The 24162-nt window shown below is 33.5% G+C and overlaps 1 protein-coding gene across 1 annotated transcript in view; it reads left to right on the top strand.

Annotated features, from left to right (window-relative positions):
- The window catches only part of LOC118190440 (uncharacterized), a 58215-nt gene that overhangs the window by 7447 nt on the left and 26606 nt on the right, over window positions 1-24162 (top strand). The window contains exons 2-4 of the mRNA XM_035361147.2: window positions 3917-3992; window positions 10689-10780; window positions 17996-18109. Of these exons, the coding sequence (XP_035217038.1) occupies window positions 3917-3992; window positions 10689-10780; window positions 17996-18109 (282 nt within the window). The remainder of the gene's footprint in view (window positions 1-3916; window positions 3993-10688; window positions 10781-17995; window positions 18110-24162) is intronic.

Raw genomic sequence — 24162 nt, 5'->3', positions numbered from 1 at the left:
ACCTCTTTTACTTTCAAGGAAGGGATTATATAATAGTTATAGATTATTTTAGCAAATATGTTGAAATTGGACATTTGGAAGATTTGTCAAGTGTAGCAGTGATAAAGCAATTGAAATCAATTTTTGCAAGACATGGTATTCCGAAAATAGTATATTCGGATAATGGTCCACAATATAATTGCAGAAAATTTAAAGATTTTGCAAGAAGATGGAATTTTGAAACCAGAACTTCAAGTCCAAAATACCCACAGTCTAATGGAATGGTTGAAAGACATATTCAAACTGTCAAGCGAATGTTAGAAAAAGCTGTAGTTGACAACAAGGATCCATATTTAGTTTTACTGGAATATCGTAACTCTCCTATTTCAGATGAAATTAAGTCACCTTCAGAATTGATGTTTGGAAGAAAAGTAAATGGATTGATGCCTATAAAAGAGAATTTTGTCCAAGCTAAACGATATGAAGACCATAAACAACATTTACTGAAGAGACAGACCTTACAAAAAAGTTATTATGATAGGAATGCAAGACCATTAAAACCACTGAAAACAGGAGATCATGTTTACATAAAAGAGAAAGGGAAAAAACTAAATGAAAGAGGGAAAATTATAGAAGAAGCAGAAAGACCACGTTCATATAGGATTATAAAAACAGATGGAAGAATTGTAGAAAGGAACAGAAGAGACCTTCTTAAAGGAACTAATCAGGAAGAGTTTGCAATACAAAACAACTATGAGAATGAAGTTATAGATGAACCCGAGATACATGAAAATAGTAGGAGCACTACAAATTTAGATGTGCCTGTAAGTCCTTCAAAATCTAACAGAAGTGTTGTGTCACCAAATAGTGAAAGAGGTATAGTATCATCAAATTTTTCAAATGGACATAACTACGTCACTCGATCTGGTACTGTTACGATCTGGACTGTTAAGAAACCTTATTATTTAAAAGAATATGTTTAATTTTACTACTATTATTATTTTTTATAAAAAAGGGAGATGTTATATATGTAACTGTAACTGTATCTATTATTATCTTTAACCATAACTGCAATATAGTATAGTAAATGAGTAATGTAGAATAAACGATACGATTTAGATTCGAAGATGTTGGGCCGAAATTGTATACAAGCTCGCACAGAGTTTGGAACTTTTGCACGACTTGCGTAACACACTAATCTGGGCAATCGTAAACATGACGAATTATGTAATTTTCGAAGAAAGTATAGCCGAATAATTATTGATGATACATGCGATGACGATCAACTACCAGAGTCCTGACTTTGGAAAGAAATAAGAAATAGTCCAAAAATCTGGGTCTATACAATGACTCTTGGCATAAGAGAGGAAGCCTTATGTCAATTAGGAGGAAGTAGAGGAGAATTTGATATATTTAATCTAATATTTGATGACATATTTTGGAACAATATTGTACCCGAAACGAATCAGTATGCAGATCAAGCACAAGAAAATCCACATAGAACACGAGTGTAAAAAGTGTAAAGTTCCGTTGCATGTACCAGAATGCTTTGAAATATATCGTAGCATTACAGATTACTAATTTTGTATTTTGGAGTTTTGTATAAATAAACATTTTGTAATACTTGAGTCTACCACAATTATTGCATCAGACTGTAATTGCGTATCAAATATTCCACATAATATTCACTTCTGGCCCAATCACCATATCCGGGCTATGCCCGTGAAAGTTGGGTTTGGCCCGTCATTGTAGATTAAGGGGTTAAATACATCTTATGTTGCTGTCTCCTATTCTGCACTATTACAACCACTGCCCTATCTGTGTCAACAGCAAGAATTAATTCAAGCTCCTAATATAATTGTTTTTATATAATGAAATGAATAAGATTTTAGATTTATCTTTTCCTTTACAAAATCATCTGATAATGATGTCCATGAAATAATTTAGCATTCTAGTGCATAATATTATTTAGTGCAGGATCGAAACATGCTGAACAGAAATGAAGTGGGAAGGAAAAAATTTAAGTGACTCAACAGTTCTCTTGGAACTGTTTCCAGTTTGACTTGCAACCATGCTTGCAAGTCAAACTGGATGGCAGAAAATTACCTTGGAGATTCTATTTTAAAATAACAGATTATAGGAGTCAAGCATCTCTTATACCACAGATCATGGTCTGCACAGTTGCAGATTGCAACAGTGCAGGCCTTTATTTGAACTGTCACAGATACTCGGTAATGACTGTGATGGAATTGTGATGATCAGAATTATGAGAAAAACAGCTAGAGCAGTGGTCTCAAACTCAGATTGCATGTGAGCTGATTGCACAATCTGAAAACAGTCGACAGTCCAGCATTTCTTTGCTTTGTTTCAACTAAATGAATTTTTTTTTTTTTTTAACCAGAATAAAAAATGCTTTAATAAATTTTAAATTTCGCTAACTAAGTACTTGTCAGAACCTAAGTAAACAATAAAACTACTGCGAAGGAAATTTTGCAATATTATTAACAGCAAAAATATCACAAAATTTGCATCTTCAGATCTTTGAATAAGCTTTATTTGTAGATTTTCTAACGTGTTATAATGTTTACTTTTGATGGTAATAAAAATAATGTAAATCCATTCTTCAAACTACTTTGAAGTAGTTTACTACTTTTTACTCAAACTACTTTAAAAATCTTTGCAACAAATACATAATTAAAATGTATTCATGGGCGGCAGTTTGAGATCACTGAGCCATAGATATAATTTTGTGCAACAGCAAGCACAAATATAACTGTAATCTGATATTTTTCTATAGGATTAGTTAATCTCACCATGGAAGCCTTCTATATCTTCCCTAACAGTACATCCACGATGAAAAGAGCATTGAAAGGCTATTATTTTCAAGATTTGCTGATGTCTGCATTGTCTATATCGGCGATTCTCAACATTTTTAGCCCCATGCACCTTTTTCATCATTGTTAGAGAATCATTCTCCCCCTACCTTTCCAAAATTAAAAAAATGCATATACAGTACAAAGTCCGTAATCCGGACGTCCATTATTCGGAATGATCTATAATCCGGACGTCAAAGCCACAAACTTTACGCATGCGCGTAAAGAATGCGCATACATTACGCATGCGCGCGTTGAAAGAAATGTTTAATAAAGTATAAATATTAATCTTTTTTTTTTTGTAAAATTTGACACCCTTTAGATCATAATTGCTCTTTATTTCATAAATTACAGTTTCATATTTTTAATTGTATAATTTATGCATGCCATCTTACCAGATTTCAATTGATGATCTATAATGTGGAAAAACCCCTAATCCGGAATCAAAGTCCTGACAAGTCCGGATTACGGACTTTGTACTGTACATTTATTTAAATTTAGATTATTTTTTAATGTGTTTTATAAATTAAACAAGAAAAAGTATGTAAATGTTGATAAATACCAAAACATGAATAAAAGTCAAATTTTCTATTCATAAAATAAAACTAAATACTAAACAGCTAAATAAAATGCTGACTGAATTCCCCGTGGTGTATATTATATATTGCAGTAAATGTTTGTATGGGTACTGTTATTTTGCAATCATACAAAGTTACTATGACTCCTTATTGTCTTTTCGTTGTGATTTAAAACTGGTAGCTACTATATTCACTACTCTATAGAAAGATTTTACTAGCATAAACTTATGTGAAACTTGTACAATAATTAGTCTCTTTCTGGGAAAAGCAGCTGAAGTGGTCATTAGATAATTTTAAGAAACTGTTTTCCTTAATTGGTTATATGTTTCTTTCACATTTGATAAAAATAATCATTGAAACATTCAAATTTATAGATTTGTTATTAGGAATATGCGTGTTGTTCAAATGCATGTATAGTTTTAGTGCACTGGCACTTGTATATTATTCTCTTCTGTGTATTTATGTATGTACTATTTTCATGTTTAGATTCAAGAATCAGAACAATTACGAAACAGACTTGCAAAATTTCAACCAAATTGTGAGGAAATACCAAATGAGAAAAGTAAGTTCTTAACACATTATCTGTAAATTCAGAAGTAGGGATGTCAGTAAGTTATGAAATCTAAAAATATGTGGTAGCATTATGATAAATTTAATTTCTTGTATCTGAATTTTTCATCATCTCATTTTATGTAATTATAAGTATTATTTATCTCAACATAATGATGGCTAGAAGGAAGAAATCTTGTGTGCATATGACATACATTGGGAATAAAATATCTCATTTTATTCATAAATTAAGATTTAATAGTATAAGAAATATTGGCAATAATTAACAATGAGAAATTTTGTTTTGGGGCATAATGATCTTACTTTATTATTCATCATTTGTTTAATTCATTTAAATAAATCATTCGGAGAGTTTATTTTTTTAACTCTTTCATAGCAAAGTCACTCAAAAGCCTTTCTATCTTGTGCTTTTCCCCATCGCATGAGTACATGGCTTATTGATTTCAGGGGTTCTTAAATGACATACCAATCATACTTTTAGAGCAACTAAATTAGCTTTCTTATTTGAATGCACCTTCCTTCTCCTTTGTTTAACATTTGTTAGCTATTGATGCTTGCAGTTGTAATCCTGTCCTAAAGAAAACCCACACAAATATCCTCAAGAAAGAAGTAATCACTTCACTCAAGTAGATTATTGTTGGTGCTGTAGCAGTCTACTAGACCAAGGGGGGATCAATTCCAACAGAAATTCATATACACAGGCGCTTCAGGCATTTGAAGGAAACAGATTTTGGCCTTCTTATGTTTATATTATACTTGTGAAAAACTATGAAAAGCCTTCCATTAGGAGTAAATCATTTTATTCTAGTATCTGCAGTTGCTGAGAAGTCGCAAGACAAATATCTAGCAGCTGCTTAAGGTTTTTTGTGTCAAACAATGAAAAATAACTATCCTCAGATATGGTGCCTTAAAGAGCAAGATGACTAATTGTTCCAATGCTTAATTAGCAATTTGACTCTTCATATTGCACTTTGGGGAATGTTTATGGAGGAGAACTTTGTGGAGAAGTCCAACTGTGTTTGAACCACCTCGAGTCTACTGACCCCACATCTCCCCTTACCTTTATCTAAATATTTTTTAAGTATAGCTAACAGTATCTGATCACTTTTAAACTTAAAACTTTACATTTAAAGAAGATAACATTCATTGTGTTTCCTTTTTAGCTTTTGCATATTCTAGAAAATAACAAGAATAACAGAAAGTAGGTTTTTGCACGAAATCTGTTCATTTAAGTTATTTTCAGTGTTTTTTTAAATGAGTCATTCTACAGTAATGTTAATTCTAAATATATCTTTTAATTTTAAGCATCAGTGTGTTAAGATTAGGCATAATTTATCCAGAAACTTCATTGTGTTATATACAAAATAATACCCCACCTTATATTTCAGCTCCTGTACACAAGGTTTCTGTATTCCTTAAATGCTTCTTTCTTTTTTAAAAGCAGTTTTTGGTTTTAAAAAGATTTTTAATTTTGGCCATCTAAAATTTTCATCCCTTTTCTGTGACTGCCTTTCTGAATGTGAATTAACATTTGAGTAATACAGAATTGAAACCACATGAGTCAACGTGGAGCTATTGCAGACTGACATTGTAAACAACAAGGAAAATTCAAGCAATTCAGCATGTCTGATTAATGTTTCAAACTTTTAAAACATGTTATTAACAAGAATACAGTCTACCTGTTGGGTGGCAGAGAAAAAGTTTCTTAGACCTTGATCATGCAGCCATGCTTCTACCTAACTGTGATGAAAGTGTGTTTTTTAAGAAGGTAAGGTTTTCACTCAACTGTTATCAGGGAATTTGGAAGTTCTTTAGAGATATAAACTAAGAATGGCCTAACTTCATAACAATAAGGTCCACAAGTCAGGATAAAAAGGGAGTTTGTTTTAAAAAAAATTGTTAAAGTTTGCAAGAACAGCAGGCTTATATTTACATTTGATGTAAATGAATGAAAATTTTACATTTTTTATTCAGTTATTATTATTACGTATAACACATTATTCAATAAGTCTCCGAATGTTTCAATTTCTGAAATAGGAGAATCATATCCTTCTCGTAATTGGCTCTGAGAGTCACACTGTTTCACTATGACATCCAGCAAAACCTCTTAGAATTTAAGTAATCAGTATGCTGTACTTTGAAATTATTTACACTCCTTTACAAAGAATAAGCAACGAAGGCAAAACAAGAATAAAACAAAAACTATTTAATAAATATGGATGAAATTGATCAAAAGGTTGGCGTGGCATTACTAGACCACATAGCAAATAATAAAGCAAAGACATTCAAAAACACATAGATTGTGAACATCACATTGTGAAAGACTAAAAGGGTTGGAAGAATGTGCAATGGAAACATCACGCTAATAGCGGTATGATACCCCCTAGCTAAAATGCATACTTGGCAATGGCGAGGCAAGCTAGCGGTAGACGTCTTGATCACTTGCTGTGGCAGTAGCATCCGTTCTTATAGTAAAGCACATCGGGGCTTTGCCTGGTGGCTCACTGCGACCTACTATTCACGTCTCAACATGTCCCATACATGTTCTTTTGGATTCAAGTCTGGTGATCTAATGGGACACAGCAGAATGATGGTTTCCCTCTTCAAATAGTAGCTCTGCATCACTCAAGCTGTATGTCGGTGGGCGTACAGTTAACCTTCGTGCAGTCAACATGACATGGTTTGGGTTCATATCGGCCAACCTGATGGAACAGAGAGAGGTGATGCCAGCTCTCATGCTTTTAGTGATCTACGGCATCTTGCACACAGGAGCAGGAAGCAATCATCTGCCATTGCTAATCCTTTGGCATCGAAACCCACATATTTTACAGGGGTTTTGATCTATTTGGTAATGATTGTACAGTCTACTGATGACATTACAATGCACATTAAACTCTCTCCCAACAGTGGATTATCTTGCAACATTCTGACGGCCCTCCAATGCATTTTTTTAATGGTGTCTTTGGCTCATGCTTTCCACTTTGGCTATCTCGGAATACATAGAACTATTTCTGCTTGTGAACTGACCCACAGGCCCAGCATGCTCCCTTTTTAAGACATTGTGATGCGACTGTAGGATTGCGTTTTATTCTAATTTTGGTTGCTTATTTGCAGTGGCTGATGCAACTTCTACCTCGTATGTAAATTGTATGTTTTAATTTCCATTTTAACATTTGTACCTATTCTTTTAGCATTTGTTGCTTATTTTTTTAGCAAAAGTGTAATTCTCAAATATCTTGATAATTCATGCACATACCTTTCTAGTAATATGTCCTGGGTTTTTCTAGCAACTCATGTAATGATACATAAGCTCTGCCTCACATACATTACTTTGGTTCTCTACATCTTGAACCCATGTATGTTAAATTTTGAAATGCTACTCAAATATTTTTATGGAATTATTTTTAGAAAATGTAGCTTTAGATAAATACAGATATGTTTCAAAAAATAGTATTCTTAAATTAATTTTTTCATTAAATGCATATTTCAAATTTTGCCTCAAACACTTTTAACATTTAGTAAAAATTTCTATCACTTACATCGATAAATAAACTTATGACCAAATTATAAACTTAATAGCAAAAAGTGTCACCCAGATGGTATAATGGTTAGGGGAGCCTACTACGGTACTGACAGGCCCGGGTTCGAATCAAGAAGACTTGGATGTTTGTAAATCTATATTGTTGGTGTGGCACTAAATATGTGGAACGTCGAAAGTACTCTCATGTGGATTTGTGAGAGAGGACTGGGGTGGGAGACCGAATGTGATTTTGATGATATAATAATAAACATTGGAGTCTTAAAGAGGCTTATTAGATCAAGGAAGATACCTTTTAGATTACAAATCACATGCATTATTTGAAGAAACAAAATAATGTGGAGTTCTAATCCAAACACCATTCAAACTTGTGCTCATTAGCAGCTTCTAAAAGAAATGGAAGATATATGCTCAACATATGAGTTAAATTCTAAAAATGAACTTGCAAAGACATACTGACTGAAAATGAAATTTTGCCTTTTGTGGAATGTAAACGTTTTGAATTAGATCTGATAAAGACCTCTCCTGCAATATTTAAATAAAAAAAAAAAAAAAAGCGCATTGAACTGAAGAATATACACTATATGGAGAAGATAAAAGAAAATCTTGTAAAAGTGTGAGTTATATGTTGAAAGACCAGATGCTCTTTTTCAAAAAAGAACACCATGATGGAAAATTAACACTGTTGATTATTAAAAAATTCAAATACCATGTCTCAAGTGTAGTTCAGATACTGAAATGTCTGAAATTTAGCAAGGTATCCTGCTCTCAATTCAATATTATCAGAAAATAAATAGAAAAATTTAAAGATCATTTGAAACACATAGAAATTATTATGGAGAAGACGAAAGTTGCTAAACTACATATTAAGCTTTCGAAATGCCAGTTTGCTCAAATGATTATGAAATACCTAGGTCATGTAGTAGGACAAGATCAAAGAAGACCAGCAAAAGTGTAAGTCCAAGCCATAAAGGACTTCCCTATACCTACCATGAAAATGCATTAAATCAATTTTAGGATATTTGCAGGATATTATCTCATGTATATTTAGGAATTTCCTGTGATTTCTGCACAACACTGATAGATCTATTAAGAGGAAAGTGTTCCAAACCAACCATTCATTAAAATGTTGATTGCCAAAAAGCTTTTGATGAACTCAAGGAATAATTACCAGGGAATTCAATCTTACATAGTCTGAACCTTTCTCAACCATTTTTTGTTCAGCATGATGCTTCAAATATTGGTATTGGCATAAATAATAAGATAAATGCTAATGGTAAAGAACATGTAATAATGTTTCTCAACAAAACGTTTTCAGCTTATGAACAGAACTACAGTATAAGCAAAAGGAAGTGTGCTGCCATTGTTTCTGCAGTACAAAAATTAGAATTCTATAATATGTAGAGTCATTAGGTTTTTGAAGGAAAATGTGCAATGTCCTCACCAGGACTCGAACTCTGGACCTGTCGAATATGGATCGAGCATGCTTCCAATTTCACCATGAAGGCATCCAGAAAGAAAGGAGAAAATATCTTATAAATAGACCTCATAAATTCATCATTCATTAGTGTAGTTGGATAAAAACACTGGGGCTGGTTCTAAACTATTATGATGGGCTTTGATCTTATAGCTTTTTACCATAAAGTTTTTCATAGAAAGGAGAAGGTTCATGAAAATATTTACAGTTTAGTCATTGTATTCAGATAGCTCACAGCTAAAAATATACATTGTATACATTGTGGGGAAAGTTTAAATCTTCATTGTTTAAATTTTTCTTAACATTGTATTCATTTGGTCTGATACCTTATAGTATTTGTTATATACCTTATTGTATTTGTTTTGCTTGAACATTTCATTTGTGCTGAAAGAAACCTTTCATAAAAAAATACCCCATGAGGGGAGGAGTTTAACCTGCTCCCTGATTTGCCCAAGTTACCTCAGGATGAAAAAAAAAAAACATCATGCAGTGATTTGCCCGAGTCCTCATGTGCTTAACGTATGATTAGCCAAATGCTAGAAGTAAATACTATATATTCAGTTATTCAGTTTTAGAAATATATTATTCATCAGTTATTCAGTTTTAGAATATTTTAGAAATATTCAGTTTTCAGTATAAAGCATATTTTCTTTTTTCTGTATCAAAGCTACCACTAGCAGTCAGTGCCATAAAAGAAGTAACCACAGAATTTTCAACTTCAGGAAGTTCTACTGAAGAACAAAACTGCTTCTTTCTTCTTCAAATGCTTGCAATGCTTTAGAAGTTATTTGGGTATTAACATCTTGGGGGTCTGGTTTAACACAATAGGCTGCCTTTTTCAGTGTCAGGTATAGAAACTAACTATATTTAAAGTACATGATGAAAATTTTCAGACCGGTTTTTACTGTGTCTGCATACAGACTGTACAGAACAAAATTCATCTTGTTCAGCTACCATTTAAGGGGTTAAGACTGTAATATCTACATTGCTATGCTACCAAATAAATATCTAGGGAGAAATGTAAAGATCCTTACTTGAAGATGCGTTTAGGATCCTTATGTTTGAAATGTTATACTTTTGTTAAGTTTGAAAAAAGTAAAAGTTTTGACGTTCAACTGAAATGGTGAAATTTTTTGCAAATACCACTACAGTATATTCATTTTTGTAAATGTTAATTTTTTGTGGTAAATATATGATACTTTGTTTTCGATTATTTTGTTTTTAATGTAGTGATGCAAAACCTAATTTCCCACCATTTTTACATGCATGTTCCTTAGCAGCACTTAAATTTTGTTCAAGTTGTCATTTTACCCTCAAAATATATGTACTAAGAAAAAAATATCTTGAGTGGTTGAGGTCATATCTTGAGTGAAAAGAAGTTGTGCAGGTCAAAACCGTGTTATTAAGCAGCCAATTTATATTCATAAATAAACCTTTCATAAATTAATTTTTTTCCATACCTACAGTTTCTTTAAACTGTTTAAAGTTATTGTTGTACATTTCAATGTTGTGAAAAATAATCTCTCAAGTTTTTATTATTACCATACCTTAAACTAAAAGGCAAAACATCAAATAAATTATCATTGCAAAATAATTTATTTTCTTAAAAATATATATTATAACACAGCCATTATGTGAAACTGTAGTTTGTAATGTTAAGTATAATTTTTAAGGGCCTGACTCTGAAAATAGGAAACTAGCACTTCAGTTGCAACATTTAAAAGAAGAAAAATCACAGTTAGAGAAGTGGAATTCAATTTTAAATGTAAGTAAAAAAATTTTTAATCATTTTTTCCCATGCAAATTTTATAAATAAAAATCACAAAAGTAGCCATAACTCCCTCAAAAATAAGTGTAATATTTGAATATGTTGCTAAGTAAGAGTAGCTGAGTAAAACTCCAATATGCAAAGTAGTGGCACTGCACTCGAAATACGTTATGTGCGAGGAGCATAAAAGTCCATATTTGAGAGCAAGCCCACATATTTCACTGGGATAGTGACATAGCCTATTTGTAACAATGACCTCCAGGCATCATTTGCCTGCAGAACTACGATGGAAAGCCATTGAGAGACTAGAGGCAGGATAAAGTCAAACAGAAGTGGCCAGATGGCTAAATGCGAGTCCTTCTGTGGTTCATAGACTTTGGAGGCAATTTCAAACCACAGATTCGGCATCTAGGAGGTTAAGCCAAGGAGGACCAACTGCTACGACGAGCGCCGATGACCGATATTTGACATTATGTGCACGCAGGAATAGAACCGCTACTCCGACTCTTCTTAGATCCTCCCTTGCTGCAGCCACCAGAAGGTTGGTATCAACGTCAACTGTGTGTAGAAGGCTTCACAAAGGTGGTCTGTATGTGAGATGACCAGCCATTTGTGTGCCGCTCACGTCATGCCATAGGAGGGACTATTTTCAGTTGGCACAACAACATGTCCACTGGACGCCTGATCAGTGGAGGGCTGTTATCTTTACGGATGAGTCCAGGTTTAGTCTGGAAAGCGATAGTATGCATTATTTGATATGGAGAGAACCTAGAATGCATTATCATCTGTCCAACATCCGTTAAAGAGATGCATATGGAAGAGGCAGTGTCTGTGTTTGGGGTGGCATCTCTTTGGGTGGACGCACAGACCTCCATGTCTTTCCAAGGGAAACCGTGAATGCTCAGATTTATAGAGATGACATCCTTGATGTTTATGTGCGCCCATATGCCGGGGCAATAGGTGAAGCTTTCCTGTTACAAGACGACAATGCAAGACCACACAGGGCTCGCATCGTAGATGATTATCTTCAACAGGAAACAATTATGTGCATGAAGTGGCCAGCTCGATCCCCAGACTTGAATTCTATCGAGCACGTTTGGGATGCTTTAGAGAGATGTCTAGCTGCTCTCAATCTGGCCCCTCAGACCCTTGCCGCGCTTGCAACTGCTTTGCAAGAGCAATGGCTCTTGCTTCCTATGGGACTGATAGACCGCATAATTGAAAGCATCACGCATCGCTGTATGTGCTGTATTCCTTCTAGAGGCGACCATATTCCATATTGAAGGTACTTTTCATATAGCAAACTGACACCTTTGATTTGTTCATTTTATACATGTGCTAATTTCTATACTACCATAATTGTCTGGTAATTTTTGTTTATATTATTTGATACCTTACTATATGTTGTATATTGTGGGTAAGTTTCATAAAATTCTACATGTAACATTTTCAGTAATCGTGATTTTTCCTTAATTTATGATAACCAGTGTAATTTAATAGGCACAGTTTCTTTATTTCTTTAACATAAACCTGAATTTTGCTAATTTTTCACTGTTTAGCAAGATTAAATCTTAAAGAAATTTCATTAATAAAGGAATTAAAAATATTTGTAACAATAGTTATTGGTATGAATTGAAACTGCTAGATTTTTTTTTTAATAGCTGGGTGCTTTATTTAATAGCCATTAGCCTTGTGCCACTACAAGGGCTGGAAGTGGTGGCCATTTCATTGTGGAAGCACCTAATAGGTGGCCACCACTGCCTCCCATGAAGAGACAGACAGTTAAAACCATGCCTTCTCTGAGACTTGAACCCAGGCCCATCACTGCAACAAACAGAGTTGGACTTGACAGCAAATAGGGAAGTGGTGCTGACTCGAATTTTGTGTCTTTGTCTAGAGAATAAACTGTGGAATATTTCATACAATCCTTTTAGTTATGAAATTAGGAGCTCAGAACTTCTGTGTCATCCAGCACAAAATGACAACCTTCTCAAATGAGTCAAAAAGTCAACGTCAGATTTACACAGATGGATCTCATTTGGAACAAGGGACAGGATGGGGACTATGTGTAATTCACAAGGCAAACCAATGTATTCATGGTGTCGAAGACTGAGGCCAGCCAACTCTATTTTTCAAGCTAAACTACTTTCACTTAAAAAAATAGTGCATATTTCAAGTCTTCCATCACAAGTGGATTTACTTTCTAATCTGGAGGCCATGAAGGGGGGAAATTCAAGAAATACAATAGCAGCAGAGCATCCTTCTTAACCTTCCTGCCCCTTCTAGACCCTTACTGAGCTGGGTTCCCGCTCACAGGGGAATTTATGGCAATGAGTTGGCAAAAGAAGTGGTGAGAAGCAATAATCTTCCTCAATATTCATTTCCTTTACCATTTTCTTATATTAAGAGATGTACAAAAGAAAACTTACTCCAGCAATGGCGAAAAGACTGGGAACATTCCACAACAGGCAAAAGAACTTTTAAATTTTTGCCAAAGGTCTCAGAAACATTTTTGTTTTCATCTCCAGTACAGTCAACTTTTCTCATGGAACATGGTCCCTTTCTGTTGTTTTTATTCCAATTTCATCTCAAGGAAGATGACAAATGTCACTGTAGAATTATTGGGCCTCCAGACTGTTTTGCTTTTTCTTGCCCACTCACTGCTGAATTTCATCTGCAAAGACCATCAGACTTAAACTGGAGTGAATGGAGTAAAACATTATTTAAATATCAAATTCTTCAGCACAGATTAACTCAAATTTTTAATATTTGTAATGAGATGTATACATTTCCAACAACCTTCGCATAATATTTGCACTATGGATAGCATGAACGAACTACTCCTTTAAAAAAAATTTTTTCCATTTGACATGTAATTACGATTGTGTGTTTAACTTTGATGCATAGAATATTTAGGGCTATTAAGTACTGGATATGCTCTGTACTTCCACCTGGGAATAATTTCTGTGGTTGTTTATAACTTATTGAGGCATTTGGTAACTGTATCTGTATATGTTAATATTATAGCCTTTAATTATAAATATTTTGTTATAATTACTATTTTGTTCTTTTTATTATTATTTTTGCCATTTTATTATTATTATTATTGCATTATTATAAGTCAATTACAATTACTTTTGCTGGTGAACTGGAATATGTGCATTCTAAGAAAGAACAGGAATTTAGAACTGTATGTAATTATTTTGTCAGCTATAATGCTTCCTTGTTATTAGAGATATAATTAAATGTATGAAATATTTAGGTCTATTGAGTTTTGATAAAATTGGTAAATGTCTTTTCTATATTTGATACAGTGTTTAGTGTTTTGTATTTGCACATAGGAATGAACAGCTGAAGATGTTTTGTAGCTTTTTATAGAATCTGGAATTATATCAGCCTTGTACAGAATAACTTCTATATATCATGTCCATCACAATTGGGTATAAGTTCCTGTTTTCCAATAGATGTTCTTAACTATTTTAAGCATTGCGAACTATTACAGCCAATTCAACTTAGAGCTGATTCATTTTATGTACTGGCAAATTGGAATATACTAACTGTAATGAAAAATTAGTTGCAGTATTTGAAACATGCATTTATATAGTAAGATGGCTTGGTAAATATACTAACTGTAATGAAAAATTAATTGCAGCCTTTGAAACATGTGCATTTGTATGGTATAATTAATTGGTATATATAATATGTACTGAATAATTTTTGTATTTCATGTCTGTTACAATTGGGAATTGGTTTCTGTTTTTCTGTAGATGTTTTTAATTACTTGAAGAAATTGGGCACTATTATAGCCATTTACCAGCATGATTAGCTATATTATATGTAATGGAATACATGCTTTTTTGGAATATGTGCTCATGTATTGTAGGAATACCTGTCAATTTGTATAGATTGGAATTGTTTAACAAAATCTGTCGTTTAATTGTCAGGGGTGTTTGTGCTCCGGGAAAACCCCGGAATTCCGGGGATTTTGAACTTCGATACCTGGAAATTCCGGGGATCGTCGTTCAAAAGGAAGTAGGAATAATGATGAATTATTTATTTTGATCTGGGTAATTTTGTTTGCTTTGAAAGTAGAAAACGCAAGGTCAGTGTGTGTGGTGAAAACTTTTCCTTTCTTTCTCCAAAGGCAGTGATAATGCGTGAAAAGGGGGGAAAACTTCTTTTTTGTTCTTTCCTTATTGCGAGTTATGACTCATTCCCCCGGTTCTCGGGCATTCTCTTCTGGATTCTTTTCGGCAAGTAGGCGCGGCAGAAAAAAAAAAGAGAGACTTCGTTCGACCAGATGTGCGATCACGTGACTCTGGATTCAAATGTCTTATCTCTCCTGGTGTGGCGCCAATAAGTAGAGAAGGGGGAATTTTCGCCATATTAGCTATTTGTCATTGATCGCTTCTCAACTATTTTTTCTCCGCTGTGTAAAATTTTCGTTTCATTTATTGATGCATGTGTAAATTTTTCGTTTCTTTTATTGAAATATTTTTTTATTTATGTATGCAAGAGAATTTCACTATGAAATTTCTCGATATAAATAGTGATATTATACAATTAGAAGAAGGTTAGCACCACACCAAAGCTACTAATATGCATTTTTGAGGCTGTTTTTGCTTAACTGCATTCATCTTCTGGCACCTTTTCCCATGTTTTGCATTTTGGTAAATGAAAAAGAAATGCATATAACAATGTTCTAAAGCTGAGTGTATAACAGAGTCCTGAAGCAATTTTACATGGAGTTCTAATATATCGGGTTTTAACGAAAGTTTTCCACCACTACAAATATCTTCTACATGAAAAATTCCTGTTCACATGTTTAACCATATTTTGTCAAACGATTTTTGGCATTTGAAAGAAAGATACTCGCTTTAGAATACTGTCTGAAGCCCACCAGCGGCTGAGCGGTAAAGTCGCTGAACACTGGTAGTTCGGTCCGAGGTTCGAATCCCACGAACGGATTGGCTGCATGGGACTTTTCGTGGTTTTCCCCATGTGTAACGTGTATACGAGCCAGTTTCCCTTAGAAAGTCCTCCCCTTAGGCAGATAGCCCTCGAGGCTTTGCCATAATCACACACACACATTAGAATACTGTCTAGTGAAATGTGTAAAAAATATCGTTATCATTAAGTACAAAATGTCCGAAATGGAACTATCATGCTACCTGATTAGAACCATCATTTACTTCCAGTTCTATTGCAAAAAATCAACTATTTTAGAATGTCACCAAATTATATTTACAGCTACAGGTACTAATGTCACAACATATTACATTGTGAAGGTTTGATACTGATAGTTCAAAACACAGACTATGACATTCAAGAAGCAGAACGCTCTGGTCAGCCTACTTGTGAGAACTTGTTGAAGAAGATCAGTATGCAACTACTTGAGAGCTTTTTAAGGAGTTAGACATTACAGCCATGCCCATTAGTCGTGCTCTGCATTGCATAAACTTGATGTACAAGTTCAATCGCTGGGTGCTGCATGAGCTGGCTCAAGCAGATAAGGACAGACGTGCTCGAGCCAGCACTAATCTGCTCAAATATCAATGCAAGAACAAAATTGTGGGCCGAATAATCAGTTGTGATGAAAAGGGATTTTACTTCTATAACGCAAGCTGAAAAGGGGGTTGGTCTGAGTCCGATGAGCCCATCAGCAGCGTCACAAAATGCAGTTTGATTCACGAAAAGATCATGCTTTGTATCTGGTGGAATTGCCGTAGCATTATACACATAAAATATCTGAAAATGGTAAAACCCTTGACAGTAAGGTGTACAGCAAGATGCTAATCCATGTTGGCATCGCTATCAAGGGATAATGTGCAACTGTGTTCCACTACAAAAAGGTAATTTTAAATCAAGATAATGCAAGACCACATGTGTCTGGATTCACCGGCTGGACTCAAATGGGATTTTTTGTCACAACCATCATACAGCTCCAATATCGCTCCTTTGGACATCTACCCCTCCCTCATTCAGAATACGAACTGTGGCAAATGGTTGAAAGGGAATGGAGAGACATCCCTCAGGACAACATCCGCAGTCTTATTGACTCTATGCCTAGACGTGTTTCTTTGTGCATCGCTGTCTGTGGTGGTCCTACATCCTACTGAGCTGATACTATTCTCGCTCTGTATTCTGACTATCATTTTGAAATAAAGATCACTTATTGCTGCTTGCTGTCTCTTTTTCCCAAATTTCATCACTTTCTGACCACTTCTTGGTGTTGCATTTTCAATGTCGAGCAGTGTATATCCTAGTTCTCTCATTAGTGAAATTTGAGCAAAATGGGATAAGACACAAAGTTTTAATATCATCAATATCATCCTGATAAACCAGTAGCAAACTGCAGCATAAGCAGTCTCAGTTACAGTGTATTGTCTCACTTTAGAAACATTTTAAAACATAGGCAAAAATAAATCACATTGGGCAAATTTGGAATGAAATGGAGCTCAATGTACAGTAAAATTAAACTGAGTTTTTGTCTATTTTATCCATTTAATACTGTGTTTATCTTTCTTGTTTTATATTTGCTAATTTTAATTGTTGTAGTTTATTTATTGTTTATAGTTTAATTTTTTTTATTTGTGCAGAATATTGCAAAATTTACATAAGCAAAAAAGAATTAATCCATTTTACAAAAATTCCTGGGAAAAATTATTTTCGTGCATAAGTCTTCAGTAACAAATTAAATTCATAAACCAACGTTTTACTGCATTTGTTTTCATTGCATTAAGTTTTCATTGCATAGAGTTTTAATTTACTTTAACAAATAAAGCCCTTATGATCATTCAAAACATGTATAATGTATATTTGCTGCTCATAATATCAGATCTACTTTTGTCAGTTTTCTGTTTGAATGTTTATTGAATTAATTACTAAATAGATGTTTGCAAACTTCATAAAAACATTCTTTTCTCCTGTGCTGAAATTTGTGTGTTTTTTATATACTTGCTATTGTTATTGTTTCAATTCAATTATTTGAGATATGTTGCATATTTAAGAGCTTTATTGCATATTTAAGAGCAGTTTTGTGAAATTATGAATGATAAGTAATGCCTTCATTATACTATATAAGGTCTAAGATATAAAAAAATATTAGTTTTTCAGTAATTATGTTGTTTCTGATAGTGTACAAAGTGAAACTAATGTTGCAAATGTTTAATTTTTCTTAAATCAACTGTTTTATCTTATGTCTGTTTTCAGGAAAAGGCTGATATAAATAAAATTAAGAGAGATCATGAAATAGAACTAGCTGCTATTAAAAACCAGTATGAAAGTAAAATTTTAGATTTGGAAAAAGAAATTGAAATTTTAAAGGTTAGTATTTTATTTTATATATTTACTTTTAAACCATTCTTATGTTTAAGCCTCTTTTGATAAATTTAGGCATTTGTAAACCATTTAAATAGCTATCTTAAAACAAGCTTGAAATATATGGATTTCTTAATGTATTTTTGTTTTCCTATCTTAATATTTTTTAATTATTGTTTGGACACATAGCAGCTATGCCACACATTTTACTGGTGTGAAGTGTTGACGACCTTTTTATTACAATGGCATATTTCAGATATGTGGCAGTTTCACTGGCAATGTAGTAGTGATGAAATGTCTGCTGTAATGTATTTTGCAGTAATTTACAAAACAGAGAATATCTTCTTAGTAGAACATATATTTTATTTCTAGTTCACGGTGATAGACAAATTTCATACAATTCTTAAGTGGCAAAAATTTCATACTACTCCTAGCTGTAAAAATCTTCAGAATTTAATCTTTTTAAAACAATATCTCACGTTGCTGAGTAACAGTTTAATACAAATATGGAGTTGCAACTTCAACAATAATTATATTTATTTATTAAATAACAAGATATTACAACCTCTTCCCCCTCCAGATAAACTTTAATTTAAATTTTCATAAATTAAAGTTTACGTTTTTTTTTTTTTTTCTTTTTTTTTTTCAAAAACAACAATATTAGCACAATACAGAATTGAAATACAAGATATAACATAATAACATACACTGAGGAAGAGAGGAAGGAACAAAATATTTTTTTTTTTATCTATATAGAGAAACAAATTATTTAATCAGGCCAAGAAGTACGACTTAATGCATCTACATTTTTATGGTTTTTACCACTTCGATGAACGATCGTGTAATTGTAGGGTTGTAGTACTAGTGCCCATCTCATAAGTCGTGGATTTAGACTCAGATTATTTTTGAGCCAAACTAAGGGATTATGATCGGTCATGATGAGGAATTTAGTATGCCCGTCTAAATAACATTGAAGTTTCTTTACAGCAAATATTATGGCGGCGCATTCCTTTTCTGTGGTAGAGTACTTTTTTTCAGTTTCTGTAAACTTCTTACTGACGTATAATACTGGATGTTCATTGTCTCGTTCATCATTTTGAGCTAAAATGACACCCATACCAGAGTCCGAAACATCAATTTGCAAAACGAACTGCTTATTGAAATCAGGTGAGTGTAATAGAGGCTTTTGCGGCAGTTTTACTACTTCAACAACTAACTCGCTCTTGTCTGTTTGAAAACTTCTCCTTGACTTGTATATCAAATCAAGAACTTGGCAATTCATCTAGAGATTTTAACTGAGAATCGTTTAATTGTGTCAGTTCTTTCTTTTCAGATAGTTTTTGCTTGTTGCGAGATGAACCTTTGTTCTTATCTGTTACTTGCATTCTCATTGAATGTGGCAACTTTGAGTATCCTTTATCATGTTTATGCCTCTTTGCTAAGTCTTCTGACACGAGCTTACATTCTGAACGTATTTTTAATTTCTCAGCTTTAGAAGCACCTTCATGAGTTCTTTGATGAGAATTTCTTTGATCTGCTGGTAACACATCTTTACTTTTTTACATCTTTACTTTTTACCATCAAACACATCTTTACTTTTTGGGGAAGAAGGAACTGATGAACTTGTAGAGGAATAATCACACACACTATCCATAAAAGGTGAATCACCAGGTGAAGAAGGTGAGTCAGCTTTCATATTGATAACTTCAGTTTTCTCATCAGTAGATGAATGCTTAGATTATTTGTCTGATTTCTGTGAACCATTGACAGATGCTTGACTCTTAGGAGGGTGAGTATTGACCAAATTACCTTGAGTCTTAGCACTATTATTTGTTTGGTTCTGAATCAAAGTTGTGTAGCTCTGCATTTGATCTCTATATTTTTCAAGAATAACAATGACTTCCCTTTCATTTCCATTTTTATCTAATTTCTTTTTCTCCTTAATTTTGAAATAATTTCTGAAATTTTCACTTTTAGCTTTGCTAAGCATTGAGATTAGATCTCTGCTTTGATGCTGAGATCCAATTAATTCCTTTGAATTAGCATTAATTATTTTCTTAATTTCTTTGTCTTTCTCATCAGCTTGCGGTAAAATATCTTCGTCAGTGTCAATAAACGTCAGTTCTTCTAGTTTCTCCATTTCAGTTTATCTATTTCGACCTTCTTCACGAGATCTTTTTACTTGAGATCGTGTCAAAACTGCATTTATTTTTTCTAAATTTAAGAATGATTTATTTTTGAACAATTGAGCAGTTTTGTTACCCAATACATATCTGCCTGGATCATTTGTAACAACAGCTGCCTTTGTCTTTATATGACCAAGTTCGCAATTAATTTCAACTTCCGCTAATGGTAGACACACTAAATGGTCATTTAACAGATATTGTACCCAGACATGTTCTCCAGTCATTTTTGCGTTATCTATGTGATTGTGAGAAATAACATCAACAGTGGCTCCTGTGTCTCGAAGAATAAGCATTTCATGCCCATTAACTAAACCGTTAATTGTATATGTTTCTAACAAATCATCATTCAAAGATACGCAATTTACCTTTTCATTTGGTTTTAAGCGAGGACACTGAGGCTTAAAATGTTCGTATGATCCACACTCGAAACAGCGTGGTCGATATCTTTTGTCATATAAATTTTCTTGGTTTTTGTTTTGGAACTGATTCTTTTGCTGATGATCTTTCTTGTATTTTGAATCATCCCATCTATCAGAATGCTTAAAATGAGGCGGATGCTCTATTTTTTTCACAAAATTATCATAACGCGGTTTAAATGATCCTTTGTTAATTTTCTCAGTCTGATTGGCAGAAAATTTCGGTTTTATTGTTTTTCTCACATCTTCAAAATCTTCAATTTTCTTAACCATTTCAGTTGGTGAAATGATGGTTGTCCATTGATCCATAAAATGTTCTTTGAAATCAGGAGAAGTACGCTTTTTTATTTGATCAACCAGCATGAGATCTTTTAGCTGTTCAAAACTTTTAATGTTTAATCCGTTAAGCTATCCTACTAAATAATTCTTTAATTCATAGTAGAAATGATACCAAGTACTTTCAGTAGCTTTTTGGTGTTTATTAAATAGTTGTCGAAATTTTTCCGCACTCAATTTAAATCGTTGTAACAGTAAAGTTTTTACATATTCATACTTTTTCGCGTTCTCTTCTGGTTCTCTAGCAATAAGCTGAACAATGTCAGGAGGCAGAAATGAAATAAGTTGAGTCACTTGATTTTCAGCAGGTATATTCATTATTTTAGCTTGACGCTCAAATAACACCAGAAATAAACTTATTTCATCTTTTTTAGGGTTGAAACGTGGAATGACATCGTGAATTCTGATTTTTAAAGGCTCCTCAGGTAACTGCGTAGTTTCTACCGGCTGTGCTGTTGCAGCCATTGCTTCCAACTGAAGTTTCTGTGGCTCAAAGCCTCTAATTCGCGTTCCTTTTCTCTTTCCTCCCTTTCGCGTTCTTCTCTTCTTTCTCTTTCTTCTCTTTCGTGTACCTTTTATCTTTCTTCCCTTTCGTGTTCTTCTCTTCTTTCTCTTTCTTCTCTTTCGCGTTCTTTTTCTCTTTCTCTTTCTTCTCTTTCACGTTTTTTTTCTCTTTCTCTTTCTTCTCTTTTGCGTTCCTTTTCTCTTTCTCTTTCTTTTCATTCGCATTCTTCTTTTCGTTCGCATTCTTCTTTTCGTTCCCTTTCTTCTCTAATTGCAGCCAGTAGTTCTCGAGTAAACTCCTCATCATAATCGAGACTTTCAGTAATCAGTTTATGCAACTGAGCAATCTTAAATTGAGGTTTCACAGTTAAACCTAACTCTTCTGCTAGAACTTTTAAATCCTGTTTTTTACTCCTAGCTGAGAATGACATGTTGACACAAGTTACCTTTATTAGGCATCCTTTTGAAATTGAATTTAAAAGATCGTACTTGTACTAAAAATGTATAATTTCTGGTGAGACTTAATTTCTCAAATACAAAATTCACACTAACCAATTGGAGAGAATTATTTAAACAACTTCGCCAGGTTGGCACAAAATACTATAATACTACGTCGGGTTGACGTTTTAACTCACTATTCACAAGCCTCGTTAGCTATAACTATATAAACACCTTTGCCAGTTAGGCAATACAATGGAATTTTACCCACGTCAGTTTGACGACTTTACTATCTATCTCCATGCCTGGTTGGCGATAACAAAAACAATTTTTGCCAGTTTGGCAATACAACTTTTAGAATATACAATCTGTAATACATCGGGATGACGTTACTATCTATCACACGCCTGGATGGCGAGAACTAAGAAAAAAAATCTTTGCCAATTCAGCAGTATAATCAAATCACACTACGTCAGTTTGACGTTATTACTTATTTTCACGTGCCTGCTTGGCAACAAATTCAAAAACTCAGCTAGCAGTTCTTTTTTTTATAACTGCCGGGATGGCTTACACATATCATTTATGAACATAAAAATTCAATACAAATAAAAGTAAAGCATAAATAATAATTTCAAAATACTTCTTTACCACAAATATCAATTATAAATTTAGGCTGAATAATTTTGGGGTCAGTTATTTTAAACAAAATCTTACACGATAAACTATAATTCTGAAATAAAGTATTAAAATTCAATAAAAGCTTTTTTAAGAAAACCAAAAGTTAATCTTATCTTCAGAGATCAGCAGTATCCTGTTTTGACAGATTTTTGCTCGGACGCAAGTTATAGAAGCACAGAAGATAACCTTTGAATGATCTGCTTCAAATCTGGCTTTAAAACGGCAGACTTCTTACATCCATTTCTCCTTGAAATAAACAAACTCGGCAATTGGTATTAGCAAACTTGTAAAAAATTCAGCAAATTTCTGGGATTAGGAGACAGCACCATCGAAATTGATAATTGCACTCCTAATTTCCAGGATCTCGGTGGAACCTCCAATTTATTAAGACTGTAATGTATTTTGCAGTAATTTACAAAACAGACAATCTTCTTAGTAGAACATATATTTTATATCTAGTTCACGGTGATAGACAAATTTCATACAATTCTTAAGTGGCAAAAATTTCATACTACTCCTAGCTGTAAAAATCTTCAGAATTTAATCTTTTTAAAACAATATCTCATGTTGCTGAGTAACGGTTTAATACAAATATGGATTGCCACTTCAACAATAATTATATTTATTTATTAAATAACAAGATATTACACTGCCTATACTATTTTTTAGCAGTCACTGCAGTTGAATTGCATATTGAGCATAGACTTTATAACAAATCAAATAAATTTATTAAATGATGCATCTTCTATTTCTTATCTCTTATTATTTTACTCCGCTTTCAACTCAAAATATAAATTCATGAAATGATATGTTTACCCACAAAGGTTAGACATAAAACATAGCATTTTGCGGTTGGACAGAGTATACAAAGATAATGATGTCAGAAAATAGTTCCTTGGTAAAAAGATTACAAGGATAATAAAAAATTATTTATTAATAGACAGTAAATACAAAAGGAAATTAAGAAGTATACTTTCCCATCAATTTTCCACATAATCACCAAATCTGTTTAGACATTTATCTGGATGCAGGACCAATTTGTTTAATCCGCTTGGTATAAATTAAGTTCCTGTCCTTTGAACCAGTTCTCGGTGGCTGTTTTCACATCACTGTCTGAAAAAAACCTCATTCTAGATAAAATTTCCTTTAATTTCAGAAAAAGAAAATAGTAGCTGGATACTAAACATGTGTTATATGGGGGGAATGACTCCAGACTTCTCACTTTTGCAGCATTCCTTGAGTTTGGTGAGCAGTATGGTCCTCTCTTACAGCCATACAGGCCTCGCAGCGTGATGTCGTACTGGAAATAAGTTAGTTTATCAGTGCCTGTGGCAATTGGTCCCACTCATTCAGCAACACCGTTTTCAGTTCTTCGATGGTTTTCGTAGGGGGTTGCAATTGCCCTCCCCAGACATGCTCTATAGGGTTGAGGTCTGGAGACCTGGCTGGCCAATCCATCCGTCAAATATCCTCATTCTCGAGAAATTCGTCGACCAAAAGA

The sequence above is a fragment of the Stegodyphus dumicola genome, chromosome 8 (genome assembly GCF_044657685.1).
Source record: "Stegodyphus dumicola isolate Sdum_Otavi_A_Nest chromosome 8, ASM4465768v1".
In the NCBI taxonomy this organism is placed as follows: domain Eukaryota; kingdom Metazoa; phylum Arthropoda; class Arachnida; order Araneae; family Eresidae; genus Stegodyphus; species Stegodyphus dumicola.
Note: the sequence above shows the minus strand (reverse complement) of the source record. Positions and strands in the feature narration are given on the sequence as shown.